Source organism: Drosophila pseudoobscura, chromosome 3 (genome assembly GCF_009870125.1).
Source record: "Drosophila pseudoobscura strain MV-25-SWS-2005 chromosome 3, UCI_Dpse_MV25, whole genome shotgun sequence".
Lineage (NCBI taxonomy): Eukaryota > Metazoa > Arthropoda > Insecta > Diptera > Drosophilidae > Drosophila > Drosophila pseudoobscura.
Genome location: NC_046680.1, coordinates 4597600 through 4614937, shown reverse-complemented (window position 1 = coordinate 4614937; position 17338 = coordinate 4597600). Strand labels below are relative to the sequence as shown.

At 44.5% G+C, this 17338-nt stretch overlaps 3 protein-coding genes across 7 annotated transcripts; 1 reads left to right on the top strand and 2 right to left on the bottom strand.

The window, feature by feature from the left end:
* Nucleotides 1–6290: 6290 nt before the first annotated feature.
* Nucleotides 6291–13219, bottom strand: koi (Sad1 and UNC84 domain-containing protein klaroid). 5 transcript variants are annotated; one of them, XM_015183583.2, is made up of 7 exons: nt 13041–13219; nt 12086–12305; nt 11031–11369; nt 10374–10960; nt 7510–9039; nt 7339–7451; nt 6426–7276 (listed from the first exon to the last, which is right to left on the bottom strand). In XM_015183583.2, exons 2-7 carry the CDS (start codon nt 12241–12243, stop codon nt 7064–7066), a joined length of 2940 nt encoding a protein of 979 aa, XP_015039069.2. In that variant the 5' UTR covers nt 12244–12305; nt 13041–13219; the 3' UTR covers nt 6426–7063. The 5 variants fall into 5 exon arrangements, with proteins under 5 accessions (XP_015039070.2, XP_015039069.2, XP_015039068.2 ...); XM_015183582.2 differs by having other exon boundaries at nt 13028–13218; XM_015183581.2 differs by lacking the exon at nt 13041–13219 and adding an exon at nt 12825–12954.
* A 2382-nt stretch (nt 13220–15601) lies between these two features.
* On the bottom strand, nt 15602–16102 carry LOC117183586 (uncharacterized). The gene has a single exon (XM_033377988.1). It carries the CDS (start codon nt 15942–15944, stop codon nt 15669–15671), a length of 276 nt encoding a protein of 91 aa, XP_033233879.1. The 5' UTR covers nt 15945–16102; the 3' UTR covers nt 15602–15668.
* A 628-nt stretch (nt 16103–16730) lies between these two features.
* On the top strand, nt 16731–17280 carry ubl (Ubiquitin-like protein 5). Its single transcript, XM_001360123.4, has 3 exons — nt 16731–16884; nt 16941–17079; nt 17149–17280. Exons 1-3 carry the CDS (start codon nt 16846–16848, stop codon nt 17190–17192), a joined length of 222 nt encoding a protein of 73 aa, XP_001360160.1. The 5' UTR covers nt 16731–16845; the 3' UTR covers nt 17193–17280.
* Nucleotides 17281–17338: the final 58 nt, after the last annotated feature.

Here is a 17338-nt window from a genome sequence, read left to right as displayed (position 1 = left end):
TGAGCTTGATTAAAGAAAATTTTAAATGCAAAACAGTTGCGCAAAATTTGTGATTACGTTCAGCTCAAAAATGGAATGCAATCCCATTTTCCTCCTGTAATTATGGCAACAGAAGGAAGAGGGAACGGAGCGGGACCGCCATTCAAGTGTACAAGAAAAGAAAAGTAGAGGTAGGGAATATTTCGCAAAGCAATTTGAAAACAACAGAGAAATGCGTTCCCCGTCCCAGCCCGTCCGCCGCCAGAACAGGCTCCAAATCTTGGCATTTCCATGGCAATTATGAAGCTGCAAGAGGTTGCAGCGCGTCGAGTGGCTGAGTGGAAAGCCAAGACATCGCCCCAAGGCTACACCGGAGTGCGACGGGGTGTTGCTGCTATCTCGCAGTGGCGTACTTAACAGCGGACTTGGCATTGCCTGAGAGCTTTATTAAAGTGCACGGTGAGTGCCGCGCACTTCGCCTCGGCGCCTGCGGCAGCAACGAAGGCTCGGGATACCTGCGAGTATGATTCCTTTTTTCATGTGCAGTCGTTGGCTCTGTCACGACAATAAAACATATTTGCATATTTACCGCAGCTAACATTTTCACATTGCGGGGGGTGGGGGGCAAAGGGTTGGGTAGAGATCTCGGGACGTGCGCTCATCAGGCAGTTTTGTCGTGCAAATTGCCCGAGGTGACCTTTTCAGATGTTAATGAAGGCCTCGCAAGCAATCATTTAGCAAAGTCCAGCCCACAACCACCTTAGACAAACACAAAGGGGTTCGGGCTCGGGCTGTTGACTTTGAATTAACAAAAATAACAGCATTCATTCGTGGCATAAAAAATAAGGGCAATGCAAACAATGGCTCTGCATAGTCACTGGTTTTGCCTGAGGACTTGCGATGAAAGGCAGCAGTATTCCCTAAATACTCGATGTTATGATCAGCTCATTCTCATTTTTATTACTGGTTTCTGGGTTCCGTCTTTTTTATTGGCTACCATAAAGTAAGTCCTTTCTGTGGGGCCCCTGCCACAGGATGCTGACATGCATGTTCCAGTCTAGCCGCACTTTTATAGCGCATAAATCTGGGCGAATGTCACAGAATTCTTTGGCCGAAAATAGATATCGCCCACAGGGAGGTGGGGGGCATCACTCCCGCCTGGCAGTCCCTGCTAATTTCGTCAACAAATCTGCTAAGCCAGCTTATGGTCACACACGAACACACACACACACTCGCATTCGCAGGAACATTTGGCCAAGATCCCTGTAGGCGTCCTGATTTTTATTGTTCGAGAAATTGAAACGTAAATCTTGAAGGCTTTGCCGCAGCACGAATTGATTTTTTTATGGCCTGCCAAGAATTTGGCTTTATGAGCAATTTAATCATTGCATATGAGAAAGTGCAACCAGTTGGATAATTAAATCGTGCTTAACCTATTCGCAGCAGCTTATTGTTGGCATAGATAGTCGATCCGGAGTCCCGAGCTCTGGCTGGGGTTCCGGCTGGCCTGGACTGTTGTTCATGTTGTGCACAATTTGCGTTAATTGCGAGCAAAACAGCTCGATAATCACATTACAACCGCCATGTCAGTCTGTACGAGCGGGGAGTCGAGTCGATTCAATTAAGCCATGGGACAAATGGCAAACAGCTGCGATGCTGTGCAGATTGGTGGCTTGTATGTATGAGCTTGGCACAATGCAGAACAGAGTCCCCCGCATTGGCCGACGGCAAACAGCTTAAAAAACGCACCGAAACGGAAATCTGCATCACGTAGGCATCATATGCCAGCTCCGATAAATTGCAGGGGCGCAAATAAAATGCAATGGTAGGGATCTCAGTGCGGAATTGTGTCAACAGCAATCTCAGTCACCAGCACCCCAGTACCCCAACACCCTAGCAGCCCAGCAGCCCAGCAGCCAAGCAGCCAAGCAGCCATTCCCATTACCATTTTCAATCCCAGCCAGTCACAAGTAGGGGAAAAAGAGTCCGCTTTTCCTCTCACCATATACAAATACATATATTTAATCTTGAATATATGTACTTATTCTGCACTGTGACTGATGCCTGCTGCCTCCAGCCTGCTGCATGGTGGCTGGTGGCTCATGCGGCTCCTGTTTGAGTCCCATCATAATGATGCGGCGCCGCGTCTGTTGCAACTGGCAAGCGACTGTTCAGGCCTGATTAAGAGCGCTGCAGGGCCACCCAGGATATACGTATGATTTAATGGAAACTATGGCAACGGGGTATATTGCATTCTTCTTTCACGACTGCAGGCTGCCTTAACTATTACGCATACGAGCCGAGGGCGAAATTTTCAGAAAATGTCAGCCACTTTCATCTTTTGTTGAGGTTTTTCCCCATCACTCTGCCTTTATTCGTATAGTTTTGTTGATTTTCAATTAAAAGTTTGCCCATTTCCTGGTCCAGCACCCGCATGGCCTCAACTGGCCTTCTAGTTAGCCTCCATCTTCCCATTTTTTGTTGCTATTTTTCATTGTTCGACTGCAGCTTCCGACAGCCCCTGACAGCCAGATGGACCATCCTCCAGACAATTGCCATTGACGTGGGCAAACCATTTAGGTAAATAATTGCTTTGCCAGTTTAGCCCAGGCATTTGCAGCAGTCAAACAAAAGCCAGCACTTTCGCAGGCCACCAGTGTACAACGGCTTAAATGTGTTGCAGAAATCTGCCATGAAATATGAGCTGTGAGTGGATGGATCTCTCTCAAAACCAGAAATTTAAAATCAGAAATCCAATAAAATAGCCAAAGGCAAACATTTAAAATTGGCTCAAAAATAAACGAATAAGCATACACAGTCGTACATACATATGCTCTCGTGGGTAGTACGAATATAACGATTCTCAACTGAAATACAATTTATTTTTACTCGTAGTTATGGAAAATGTGCACTCCCCTGAATGATTTCGCAAGAAGAGTTTTTCCTCTGCTGAAGCTGGTTTCACATTTTCTTGCAATTCCATTTGGTTTCTGGCTGGACTGGACAGTTCCAGGACTGGACTGGACAAGTCGGTCGTAAATTCTGCTGACAAAACTCGGCTCCAGGCACGTTTTATTATCCTGGCGCACTTCTAAGCGTAATTGATTGATTGATGGATGGATGGATGGATTCACGGATTCACTGGCGGCTGGATGGCTGGACGACTGCATAGAAGGAGCACGGCGAAAGCCAGCACACACGCACTCAAAGAGCCCAAATGGTGGATATTAAAGCAAGTTTTGCCGTAAACGTCCGAACAACTTAGCACATTTAATCTTTAATTAAGAGCAAAAGAGACGAGACGTTATCTGACCCTGATTCCAGGGCCACCAGGGTACACCCTTCACTTCATCTTTACCCTACCTCCAGGCGGCTTAAATGATGCGTTAAGATGACTCCAAGGAAGGATCGCAAAAGTGGCTTGCGGCTTTCCGAGGCCGGCCCCGGAGGCTGGGGCCCCAGAAGCCGCAAAGGACTTTAAGCCGAAATGCGCAAACAAACGAAAATGCCTTGAAAGGGTGGGGTAGTGCGGAGCAGCCTCAAAATGGCAAATGGCAAAGTACACATTGCCTTCACGTAACTGCCAAAGGCATTGCAAATGAATTAAATTGCCAAAGAGTGCGAAATAATGGTCGACAGGCCAAAGAGTTGCCTGGCCAAGAACTATGGAAATGGCCAACAGACTGGGAGTTCTGAGGGCCAGACCCTGAAGCAGCGTCTAAAAACAAGGGCGGCATTTTTGCAAAGGCGAAATCCCATTAAAATTCAATTGCCTGTAAATAAAGTGATGGCGTGACGCCCTTGAAGGCCTGAAGAAGGACCGAGCATGAAGAGTCGAGCATGGATTGTTTGTCACTTAATTAAGGTTAATGTGCACGTCCGCTGGCGGCAGGGATTAACTTTCGACTAGTAAACAACACTCATGCGTAATTAAATTTCCAATGAAAACACATCCCACACTCATCTCGATTGACTGCTCCTGCAGACTGGAGCCTGGGGCTCGGACCCCTCCGGCGGATGTACATAGAGTAGTTTTGGGGTAAAAGCAAGCCCATTCTCGCCATCCTACTCGTAAAGCTAATGGCTTGTGCCGACTGTGCGACAAGTTTATTTCATTATGGTCACAAAGCAAAAGCCTTCCTGCCCAGCCGTTCCCACATGGAAATGGACTCAAATTTAAATTTGTCAAAATGACTGCAAAACCTGCAAAAACGCTTTGTTGAAATGTTATTCTCTCCACTCTTGTACATCTCCGTTTGCAACTAAACTTAATTACGACAACAAGTCACACAAGTGCCTCTAACTAAGCGTCAGCAGCTCCTCCAATCCCTCTTCGCCACACACACATGCACTCAAACATTTGAATGTCATACAAAAGTTTTCACAGCCGGCCCCAATGTATGCGCATATCTAATGCGGTCGTGACTCTGGCACTCGCTGGGTTATCCAGAGCCAGGGACTCGGAAATCGTTTGTTGAATCTGAAAGCCAGTATCCCAAATCCGTGACCCCCGAATCTCATATTTGACAACATTTAAGCACAACTTTGACTGGCGGCATACGACAGTAGTCCATAAATGTCACTGTCGAGTGCAGGGGCGCACTCCGTGGGCGTAGAAGGCTCCGAGAGGGCTTGGACAGATGCATATGCATACCAATCCAGAACATGGACCGTGGCATGCTTATCGATTATACATACATTTGATAAATGAGAATAGTCCAGAGTTCTATGTAAATTCCAGTAAATGTTAAATATCCCTATTCTATTGAAAACCTCGTACTTACCCAAAGAACTTCTTTATCAAGAGAAAGTTGTGTCAAAGTTTTCCTTCTTCATCCTCCCCCTGGGAGAGGGATGTGCAGATAAGAGTGTGATATGATAGCTAGAGTTTTTATTGTCTTGGCCGTATTGCAACTCTCTTTATGGCCGCCATGATGATGTCCCACCATTAAGGCCCCACAAATTGTGCTCCGACACGCCAGCGAATTCAATACGAAATAGGGGAAAAGTTGCTGCAAACTTAAACACTCCGCTCCGCTCAGTTCAGTTTGTTTCAGCGGAGCGAGGTGGAGTTAGTGGGATTCAGTTTTTGCTTTTGCTTTTGCTTTTTACAGCCGTTGTGTGAAACTTTTCTCATTAGTCACTATTTTTAGCTGCAGTTTAATTGTTACACACTCGCAGCACGAAACTTTGCCTCGCTGGAGTGCGAGTCCTCAAAGTTGTTTCAATTTTTTATTCTTTCGGGGCAAGTCAAATAGCTGACGGCTTTCACAGACCCCTGCCCGCTTCGCCGCTTCTCCGTTTCCCCGCTCTATCTGTGGTGGCTGCCGTTTGAGCAAAATTTGTGTAAGCAAATTAAATGTGCTGCAGGACCTGGCATTTTTCCAGCCAGCCATTGAGCAGGTGGCAAACGAATATGCCAAATTTACGCCAACTAAATTAAAATTTCAGGGGGTTCTGGTTCTGTGGCAATTAAAACAGATGTTTGTGTGTGTGTGCGTGTGTGTGTGTGTATAGGTGAATGGTAGGAGCTCTGTTTGTAATTACGCCAAACACGTGAGCAATGCCTGTAATTTAGACGCGAGTCAAGGAACACAAAGGCCCAAGGCCTTTGTCCTTTGTCCTGGCCCGGGCATCTCAAACATTTGCCGAATGCCAACCCAGGACGTATTCTACTTAGTGCAATTTCATCCACGTGCATATTTTGCCCAAAATTATACAAGGCACTCCATCACTCTGTTCCAGCTCCGCACACTGTCAGCCCGAGGTCTTTTAATTAAGTGCATGCCTTCGTTTTCGGTTCGAATTTAGGTTCCTTTGACACGACTCACTCAAATTGCAATTTATACGACAGGTTGGCATCTTGTTGTCGACTCAACTCATATCGAACTACTAGCCAAGCAGAAGCTCTGCGAGTGCGCCAGCCAGCCAGAAAGCGTTTAATAAGTGAGTGTATAGGGGAAATGGATTTCCAGACTTGTGTCTAATAAATAATGCGAAATTAGGACAATAATCAGTGTTCCAGTACGAAGAGCAGTGAAGGATAATTTTCTTTAATTATAAAAAAAGGAAGATGGATAACGATGGTTAAATATAAGGACAGAGGGTCGTACAACAGCACACTTTTGTGTGCTCTCAGCGAGTTCTGTAACTAGAATTTCTTGCATTTTTTAAACTTCCCGTGTTTATTGTACTCTGAGCGTAGAGCCCTGAAAAAAGCCGTGATGCAGCCGGACACGCTAATTACTTGCCTGCTAATGGCTTTGACAGCCATTCATTCTCCCTCCGCTCTCGACTAGATAACGTTTTAATTACTCCGTGCAATGCATTTATTGTAAAAAATAGGATAGTCTTAGATAAAAAGCGGCATGCCGATAAACTGTGCCAATTAAGTGAACTTACAAGCAAAAAAAGCATAGAAAGAGTTTTTAGGCCAAACTATCAACTATTTTTGGGATCGCTCTTTAATCTTATCTAGAACGTATACACGGGTAGCTTGAAATGGACAGATTGGTACATATATTTGTGCATTCCATCCAAGTGTGAGAATTTTATCTGTTCCACTCTAGGTAGCATAACTTAGTGATAGCTTAAATTTATGATTTGTAGAAAGTGTGTGCGGCTTTGACGAGCCATGACTGACCTTAAAACGAATTCAAATGGCAAACATGATAAAATATATCCTTAAATCTGTTATTCGGGGAAGAGGCTGAAAGGAACTGATGACACGAGTTCTTCGAGTTTAAGACAATGTAGATCTGAATAAATATTATAGGACCTTGCCTGGACCTATTTACCTAGGTATGTATGTACAAACTGCTCCTATCGGATTGGCTATAAAAACACTCATCCATCTACGATATGATACAACAACACTTACAAACTATAGCCTTAGATGTAGCATAAGTAAAGAGGGCGCTTTGGATCCGTTCTTCCATTCCCTCGCGGCGATATATTGTTGAGTTTTCCTTCTTAAGGCACAGATATTATGTACACCTGACTGAACTTAGGTCACTAGACTGGGGAGTGGAGTGTGGTGGGTGGTGGGTGGTGGGTGGTGGGTGGTACGGCGGCAGAGACAGACTTAAGAGGCTGGCGGCTTGCCATGCACTCGAAACCGGTAGAGGCATGTGTAGGTCGGCTGGCCATGATTTGTCTCGATGCGCAGCTCAACAATTTCGTAGGGCCGTTGGATTTCCAGGTTCTGCAGGGTAAAGTACTGCAGGGAGGCGCCATTGTCCTGGTACTCGTACTCACCGAACAGCACCGGGTCCTGGTCCTTCTCGTGCTCCAGCCCCTGAGGAATCAAATGAATCTGAAATGAACTATGCAAACTTTTAAATGAGATTTCTCACTTACCCAAACGGTAAAGTTACGTGGCGCAGAGTCAATGCGTCCTGTGGGCGACAGACTTTTGGGAATGTGCTCCAGTGTAAACCCAGTGACATACACCAAGGAGTTTAGCTTAAGAACTGTAAGATAATGGCCAATGTAAGGTTTTTCAGGGTCGAATTAGAGGTAAAGACTTGCCTAGAAATCCGGGGAACCCCTGAAAGGCCCAGCACTCGCCAGGCTGCACATTGGGCGAGATGGCCACACGGGGCGTGTTGGTGGGATACCACAGCGGAATCCCAAAAACCGATATCTGGGCTGTTTTGGTCTGATAGCTCTCGGTGCAGCGTGTGGACAGGATCTGGCCACCTGCCGATTCCAGGGCAAAGTCCACGAGGCCCGTCTTGTCAGCATCGTACGTAGCTAGCACGGCCTTGACTATCTGACGCACTGCCTCCTCGCCGATTTCCCCCTCGAGAGAAGAGCTACTTTCATTATGCTTGGCCTCGACGGCCAGAAGAATCTCGCGCTTGAGCCGCTCACTAATTTCGCTCATCAGCACGATGCTGGAGCGTTCAATCTCGTCGCGGATGTTGTTGTTGGTACGCTTGTTGAGCTCCAGTAGCTGCTGCTCCAGATAGTCTTTGGCCACGAACACACTGCGCACCCAATTCTGCAGATCGATGTCGTCCAGCTTGGCCCCGTCCTTGCCACTTCCCATGGCCGATTGTTTGAATCCTAGAATCTCGACCAGAGAGAGTTTAACCTGTTTGTTGAGCAGGACAAACTGGGAGTCGTTTAGGGCTGCCAGCTTGGTTTCGATCTCGGCCAGCAGTAAACTGAATCGCTGATCGCTAGCCAGTTCATGCTGCTGCATGCGCTCCAACAGATCCTCCTGACCGATCTTCAGTCTGCTGATAGACTGTTGAAGATTTGTATTCTCGGCCTGGTTGTCGGAGAGTGCCAGCTTGATAAAGGCGATCTCCTTGTTCAGGCGATCGATTTCTTGTTCGGTGGCATGCGAGCCGGAGCCGTCTTTTAGCACCTTCTCCTCCTGTAGGGCCAGATTAATTCGTCCGTCCACGAAGTCGGCCAACTTTGGGGAGCCTAAAATACGTTCCAGTAAAGCTCCCCAATCGATTTTCTCCAGCAGCAGCGTGTAGTGGGATTCCTGTAGGTTAACTTCAGCCTTGATCAGCCTGTTGATCTCCTCCAGGTTAGCTGTCGACAGTCTTGCCTCCGGCTGCCAGTCGCCCGACCTTTGCAGCTCCAGCTTCAGTTTGGCGGCCAAATCATTCAGATCCTGTTCACTGAGCTCCGCCTTGGCAGTAAAATCCTGGAGGTTCTGCTTCATCAGCTGAACGATAATGTGAATCTGCTGAGGCGAAAGCTGCTGCTCTCTCTGCGTATACTGCTGCTGCTGCTGCTGGAGTTTCAGCTCCACCAGCTGCTGGACATAGCTGTTGACGTGATTCAGAATATTCTCGTATTCCTCGGCGGTAAGGGCTTTCCGTATGCTCTGCTCTATGCCCGCCATGTTCGACTTGATGGTTTCGGCTTCTTCAGGAGCCCTAGGCACCAAAGGCAGCTCCAGCAGAGACTTCAGCGAGGCTGTGGCGCTGGACAGATGCCCACGACACGTGGCCAGCAGAGTCAGAGGCAGCGGCAGCAGGGCCTGGACATGTTGAACGTAGCTGAGTTTCTGATCCTCCTGCAACAGCGACCAGGCTGGCCAAAGATAAAGCGAAACAAGGCATTATTAGTTGGCAGTCCTTCTACATTCCGGTTACCCCCACAGTTTTTAGATATTCAGGGCATGGGCTACGGGGGAAATTCGATTTTTGGGGAATGCCAACACATGAAGAAATGCAGAAGGATAGAGTTCGGTTCTGGCCAACTAATATTGCTTGTCGTGTCTACTTACCATTTCGCATGATTCCATCAAATGGCAAATAAAACAAACGATTCTTCTTGTCTTGATGTTTTGCATGAAATCGTTTGCAGTTTATTCTTTTGTACAAGACTCTTACACAACAAACAGTGAACAAATTACAATTAACGTTGTCCGACAACAATTATAAATTGTTTGAGGCACACACATGTTCGGTTCATGTGAATGAATGTAAATCATTTATAAAAATGTTCTGCAATATGTATAGGTGGCGGCGAGCTCTATCCTTCTTCCATCAGCCTGTGATTTGACATTTTGTTGGATGTTGTTGGGGGAATTGTGTGGGTTAGTGATGTGGGGAAATGGAAAGGAGTTTTATATGTATGGACAGTCAATGAGCAGGTAAAAAAAACTCAACAAAAATAGACCAACTTGTGGACGAACCGGACTGACAAGCCGTAAGAAAATGAATCAAATGCTTTTTAATTTGTACTTCAATTGATCGTAAAGTTAACACATATCCACGATCAGATATGGACAGAGAGAGAGAGAGAGAGTTTATCTATCAAGAAAGCAGCTGCTGCAGCAGCTCAAAAATAAAGCGGCACGATAGCCGCTCAAGATGTTCCCTAAACACGCTCATAGTAGACCTGATCGTCGGCCTGAAACAACTGGCGTCCGCGGGCTGCCACGTTCTGGCCGATAGTTTTCAAATACAGCAGATAGTCGTCGGCCCAGTCACGCACGCGGACCGCCTGCTCGGCGGCCTGCGAGCGCACCGATTCGTACTGCGCCTGGTTCAGGTAGTCACCGACATTGATCTTGGGGAAGGTGAACGTGTATTCGGACAAGGATTTGGGTGGGAAAGTTTCGTTGGGATGGAGGTAATAGAACAGACCTGCAAAGGCGAAGCACATTAGGCATTGGTCTTTTGGAAATGGCCATAGTAAAATATATATGCACGTGGCCCGTGGCCATGGCTATTTGTAGATCTATGTAAATCAATGCAAACGTGTTGCTCTCCACAACGTTCAGTCGCGCGTATAAATAATTCCAACAGTGGTCGACTCTATGCATATGGCACTAGTTGTCGACCCAATTCAAGGTCAGGGCGCACGCTCACATATATTTTACTTAACCTCCGGCAAATGTGTAGCACAGCTCTACTCACCCGTCAGCAGCAGCAAGGGCAGCAAGATCAGCAGCAGTATGAGAAAACGCTTCTTCGACTTGTTTTCCGCATCCGAAGATCTCAGCAGCCACGTGTCCAGACTCAGTACCGATCCAACGAACAGATAGACGTATTGCAGAAGACTCGACAGACTGTCGCCCATGGCATTGCCAATCCGTCCTAGCACACTGCGTTCTTGGTTCCTTTGCTGCCTGGCGTAATAGGTTTGATACGCATTCGTCTCTGTGGCCGAAATGTTGGTGATGCGCGTCCACATGGTCGTGACGGTGCTCAGGACGACATGGATGAGACGGACCAGCCAAAAGCTCTGCTTTTGCTGCTGTCCAAACGTTGTGGCGTCCAGCTCGTCTGCCGAATCGTAGTTCAAGTACTGCGATTTCCTTGACTGGTAGCGACGACGGATGAGCTCTTCCTGGTCCGGATTCTGCTGGACCATTAAGTTCACACGGGCATCATGGTTGGCGAGGCTACGACGAGACATATTGGGCATGGCCACAACACCTGGGGCCAATTGGCGGCGATGTGGGGACAGCTGTGAATATGTGTAGTCCGTCTTGGGTGTATTGCTGGAAAAGAGAGCAGATTTCGTTAGGTGACTGTAGGACCAAGAAAAACCAACTTCAATCCTCTACTAACTTCCAATATTCGCCAGCATTTTTGTACTCGATATAGGCGACGCTGGGATCCGCCGTACTGTGGGTGCCGTTCGAGCGCTTGCTGCTGTTCAGCTGCTCGCGGGCGGTGTTCAGCACATTTTGCTTGGTCTCCAGTTGGATCTTATTGTGGGGGGTCGATGTGGCACCCATTCTGTTGGTGGTGATTGACGTGACTGTTGTGGTGGTCGAGGTCTGTTTGCGCTTAGCGTCCGGAGTAATGTCATCGGCCGAAAAGTCGGAGGTCATCTGGGCAAATGCTTTGTTCCGTCCCTTCTTGCTGATGCTCGACTCCACCACGACACTCTCCTCGATGATCGTACTGCAAGTGGTGGGATATAGAAAGCTGTTTAGTAAGGTTTGGCGACAATATCTCCACTCCGAAACTGTGTAAAGCAGTTCTACAACGACGTATCAAAACAAAAATATAAAAATATGCTCATGAGCTGCTCTGACCTTCAGTGTTTAATGCCCGTCCGCCCGAGCATGCTGGGTTTTGTGGCTAAAACGTGAAAACGAATCTATGATGGCCAGCCCAGAGCATGTTGCTGTGACTGCCAGATGTCGTCATCAACGAAACGACGACGAAGTTTATTTGATTCATCAACTACACGGTAAAAATGCGCGCCAAAGCCGAGTAAAGCTACATATACCACAGCCGAACACACCCTGTACGGCAAACGCACACACACAGATAAACATGTGGATTTGCCTTCGTTTTCATTTGCCCGCCTGCTCTTTCGAAATTGAATTTCGCGTCGAGTGTAAATAACAAGGAGATGACGTCATGGACACAAACACCGCTACAAGCAGACACACTGTATGGGGTTATTGCTATGGTTGCGACGCTGCCCCAACGATTGTTGAGACTCGCGTGCCTGGGCCACATGCCGAAGAAACTCCATTTACTTCCACTGCCCACCCGAAGAGTATTCTAGACTGCTGATAGCAATGGCATGTTGAGTGATAAGCAAATGCTGTAATTAGGTCTATTTTGGGAAGGGAGAACAACCCTTCCCCCCATTCGGCCATACTCACTGCACATTGGGAGCCTGCGCCGACTTCTTCTTCTGGTGATGCACATGTCCCTCCTCGCCAGCATGCTCGCAATTCTCATGATCGCAACTGGAGCGAAGGAAGGGGGTCTTGGAACGCGAACGACGTCGCGTCTCTATCTGGTACGTATCATCGCTCATGATTAGATTCTGCTGCTTCTCAAATGTCTTAGGGCCAGCTGAAGGTTGCTGCTATTGGTTGGCTGCAAACGGAATGGTAAAATGGAAATAAACATTAAAAGGTTTTTGTATGTGTGTGTAAACTAGGCGTGGGTTGTTTACAATTGGACAGACAGACAATCCACAACACAACGGATTTCTCCTAAGAGACCGTAATGACGAAATATTTGACATACTACTTTATAGCTAATTTGTAGTTAACTTCTATGCTCGAGTGCTTTTTGACAACGGGGAATGGGCCGAGCTACCTACAGAAGCTCCCTCCCACAGCATGAGCATTAAATTATGCAATGCGATGCGTGTTGAAATGAGCACAGTGCCTGGTTTTTAATTAGAATGCAATGGGTAGGTAGGGGTTAGTGTAGGCAGGCTGGGGGCTAGAAAGATTCTGTCTAAAAATAAAGCAAGAGCCATTTCGAATTGCGAATAGCTTGTCAATGACCGTGGAGTGTGGCGAAAAAGTGTTTTCTCTTTAATTCTCAGCAGAAAGGAAAATTTCACAGACATATGTAAGTGGAAAGAGGCGTGTACAGGCTGCCTACCAGGAGAATAATCAATACAAATTGCCCAAATATTCGTTCCGAGCGGACGCAGATTTCGTTTAAAATGAAAACCTAAACAAGTTTTCCATAGCCGCGTCACTAGTAGCGTCGACAGCGGCGGTTTAGGTGAAAAACGGAAGCACACACACAAACACTCTCGAATCTCAACATGTTTAAGCATGTATGGCGCATTTTCCACTTACTTTTTACACATACAGTTTATATCGCAATTGGTGGATTTAGAGTTTAATACAATGTTTAGGATATTTGCAAGGGCCGCGCCGTTTTTTAGAATAACACAGAAGCGTGAAAATCACGTCTATCGGCGAAAAAAAATGCTAACAAAATGTTAAAACATGCCGTCAGACCAGTGTTGCCATTTTAGCTTAAATTAAGCTAGATTTGGCTTTTTTTTAACCACATAGTTGTAAAATATTTGAAATTCTTATAGCTTGAAATCTAGCTTATTTAAAAGTTCATTTAGCTTATGTTGGCTTAAAATAATTAGTACAAAACAATTTATGTTCTATGATTTTTTTGTAATATTTGTTAATTTTTAGCGAGAAATCTGATAAAAATCATATTTTTTGTTCATATTTTGGTATATCATCCAATTTTGTGTATAAATGTAGTCATTTTTCGTTGATAAATTTTAGTCACACTACAGTATTGTTTTCACATTTACATAAGATAAAATGCCGAAAGTGTCTTATAATCAAAATTTCCACAATTTCTGTCTAAATTTTGAAGAATTTAATGTAATGCAAGCATGGCACAAACTAAAAAAATACCTTTTATTAAAAAGTCCTCAAGAAACAGAGGAGCAGGAGGCTGCGGTTTGTTTGTACTTTTCTGAGCACTCGGCCACAGCATAATGAAGTGGAAAAAATCATGTCATTACTTAAATAATAAATAAAAATAAAAAATTATATCGACAAAATTAAAGTATCCATGATTTTGATGTTTTTTATGTTTTAAGCTATTTTTTTTAATTTTTAGCTTATTCCAGCTTATTTTTTTCTTCAATCTAGCTATTGGGGACTCTCAAAATCTGGCAGCACTGCGTCCGACCATCAGATATATACCAAAGTATACCGTCTCATTTTAAAAATATACCGTAAATATACTGACGAATTCAAGTTCTATTTTACATATTCCTCGTTTTTGATATTCCGGGGAATAATCTCAGCTATATAGCACATTTAGCCATACCCACATAATTTTATACGATTCATGAATAATTTTTCTACTTAACTTCTACTTTTGCATAAAAAAAGGTTTTCGCGAAAATGGTCAAACAAAAAAGGTTTTAGCGAAATAGGTCACAATAGGTCAAAAAATCGAAAGGGGATAGTCTTTCCAATTGCTCAATTTCTTTATTCCCTTGAATAATTGTGGCTAACTAAAACCCTTAATTCTGCCCACATAATTTTAGGCTGTTGATGAATAAATGTTCTTCCAGATTGGCTAGTTTTTAGTCCTTGCTTTCATTGTATTTTGGCTAAAACAAGGCTTAAACAAAATAGTTCAACAAAAAACAGTCACAATGTTTCTCGTATGTGAAGACATGATGCGTTAATATACATATTTGGTCTTATGATAAAATTAGTTTAAAGTATTAGTTTGAAGAATTTATTTTTGCTCCTTTTCCCTCGCCATAATTATTATGATGTCTTTGACCAGTTTGGAGCTAAAATTCTCTAAGTTGTATGGTTTTCAAGTGTATTTAAATACCCATTGGCCTTAATGGGCTAAAAAGTGGTAATACGGCTTGCGTTAACCAAAAGATAGTCACTAATATTCGGGGAAAATTAATACTTACTAAGAGAACTAAGTATGCAATTAAAAAACAAATACAATTACTAAATACGAGAAAGGTCCGTGAATAATAGTAATGTAATAAGAGGACGGAAATTAGTCGTGGATATGATATGGTGGAGTGAATTATAATCCGAGCTGAGGACCCTATTAGGGGAGTCTGAAAGGAATCGTGCAGTTTTTGCGACTCAACAATTCAGGGCTATCAACGTTGTGCATAAAAATCACACTAAGCATTTTTCTACGGTTTATTAATATTAATCTACTAGAGTACAATGGCATTCTCACAGCTGCATCGTAGTTAAGGCCCCGCAGAAAACAACGTTAGTTTTTATACCCGATACTCAAAATGAGTATTGGGGTATATTAGATTTGTGGTAAAAGTGGATGTGTGTAACGTCCAGAAGAAATCGTTTCCGACCCCATAAAGCGCCTAGTGCTCAAAGACTGTAAGAGCTGCGGACTTCTGGGATATGTCACTGTTTCAAGTATATTTCAAAACTTTGCCCCGCCCCCTTCCGCCCACCCAAAGGGCGAGTTCAGTGGCATCCACAATTTCAATGATACAAGAAAACAGAAAACGCAGAATCGTAGAGGGCTAGATCTTCTAGAGTGCAAAATCTGAACCTGATCGTATAATTATTATAGCCAGAATCAAGAAAAAAAGTTCATTCTTTCTCGCTGTGTCTCTCTCTAACACACAGGTTACATGGTCGGCTTTGCCTATTGCGAAATGTGAGTTCAAGGATCTCAGAGATTATAAGAGCTAGAGAAACCATATTTGGTATCCACACTCCTCTGATATCGGACCTTGACCATATCTATCAGATTCCTGAATCTGGATCAAATCGGATAATAATAGCAAAAAAGGAACAAATTAATTTGCAGTGGCAACGCAGCGCCCGACGATAAATTTGATAAATTTTAATCAAAGCCCATTATTTTCTTATCCAAAGTAAACAAATTTAATTTATTTTCAGTGTGTAAAGAGTTTCTTGACATATGTACTGTATATGTATTTTCTAATCAGGTTCGCAGCAACTGCAGACAGTATGGGCCGGAGCGACAGCAGGTGCCGCTGCATATTCGGAGGTCAGTGGTGAGGGGTATGCGTCGGCAGAGAAAGGGTGGACCGCCAGGCGTGTAGCACTGCCGCTCGCAGACCATGCCCCCCGCCGGGACTCGGACGGGTGTGGGCCTGCAATGGCCGTTGCGCACTATTTGAGCGTGAGCTTCGAACGGCAGCGCTGTCATCAGCACCATCATCGACAGCAGAACCAACAGGGAGCTGGAGCAAGTCATTTTCGACTCTTTCTGATATAGTTTTATGATCTGCGTTTTATATGTAGTGTTCTCAGTAGCAGCGCAATTGAAGCAGAGAAATTTACCGTTTTAAGCTTGGACAAACAATAGAACAGTTTTCCTCCTCCCAATAATGAAAAGAAAAAACCCAACAAAGGTCGCGCAACTGTTTTTTTTTCAATTTACAATAGCAGAAAAAAGAATCAAAAAACAATAAATTACGAGCAGATGTTTTTATCAGATCAATGGACTCCTCCGATCTCTTGTTAACAAGCCTCTGCCCAATTGATTGAGAAAAACAAGCTTCAAGAAAGAACGTTCTAAACGTAAATTGCCATAGGGTGTAAAACTTCCATAAGCTCGGTGCTTCCCTGCATCATTTATTCAATTGCATTCGAATCCGTGTCACTCATTCACTTTCAAACAGTTCCACTTTACCGCGCAGCTCTAGAGATTATCGATAGCCTTTTTTACTGCGCGAGATTTGCTCTCTTTCAGTGTATTTCTGATTTTCTTGGTTGTTTTTTAAGTAAAGAGGAAGAAGAAGATAGGATGGACATCCAAGAAGAATTTACAAAAAATATTATTTTCCGCGATTTAGCTCAAGTTGCTGACCTGTTTAAATAGAGGGGGGCTGAGTGGGCTAATAATGCCACGAAAAAATGAGTTCTAGTTCGGCCTGTAAGGACAAGGTATATTAGGCAAAAGGGGTGGATTTTACCTGCATGCGTTGGCTTTTCTGGGCCGTTTTGACGCTTCTCCATACCCTCTGTTTCCTACCATTATGTAGCAGATGTGTAGCAAATGTGTAGATACCGTGCAGTTCTTTTAACAGCTGGCGCAAGAAAAGTCTTCAATCTGTCCCTCTAACTATAATTTGCAGTGGAAATTGTAGACAAAAATGATAGAAATAACTTGCAACGATCGACTGGGCAAGAAGGTAAATACCTAAGCATGCATAAAGATTGTGCATAAAATTTCACACATATCCCGCAGGTGCGTGTCAAATGCAATCCGGACGACACTGTTGGAGACTTGAAGAAACTTATAGCGGCACAGACGGGCACAAAGCACGAGAAGATTGTCCTGAAGAAGTGGTACACAATCTACAAGGATCCCATCCGCCTATCTGATTGTACGTCATTGAATAGTGTACATCCAACAATCTTTTAAACGTTTTCCTTTTTGCACAACTCTCCTACAGATGAAATCCATGACGGCATGAACTTGGAACTTTACTACCAATAAATATGCATTAGTGATGCCTTAACCTTAAGCATCGCGCGGGTGTCCCTTTTTATAGCTTCTATAGATAAATAAAAAAATTTTAAAAATACATATTTTTTTGCCTTTGTTGTTCTGGTTCGATATCTTTTAAGCAATTTTGTTCGATA

Bases quoted from the DNA above. Each gene is read 5' to 3' on its own strand.
- LOC117183586 (XM_033377988.1), bottom strand. From the start codon at position 15,944: ATGACTTGCTCCAGCTCCCTGTTGGTTCTGCTGTCGATGATGGTGCTG.
- koi (XM_015183583.2), bottom strand. From the start codon at position 12,243: ATGAGCGATGATACGTACCAGATAGAGACGCGACGTCGTTCGCGTTCC. The intron at 11,370-12,085 runs GTGAGTATGGCC...CACCACTTGCAG, and splicing joins GCGCAGGCTCCCAATGTGCA to TACGATCATCGAGGAGAGTG. The intron at 10,961-11,030 runs GTTAGTAGAGGA...TCTCTTTTCCAG, and splicing joins AATGCTGGCGAATATTGGAA to CAATACACCCAAGACGGACT.
- ubl (XM_001360123.4), top strand. From the start codon at position 16,846: ATGATAGAAATAACTTGCAACGATCGACTGGGCAAGAAG. The intron at 16,885-16,940 runs GTAAATACCTAA...CATATCCCGCAG, and splicing joins ACGATCGACTGGGCAAGAAG to GTGCGTGTCAAATGCAATCC. The intron at 17,080-17,148 runs GTACGTCATTGA...ACTCTCCTACAG, and splicing joins TCCCATCCGCCTATCTGATT to ATGAAATCCATGACGGCATG.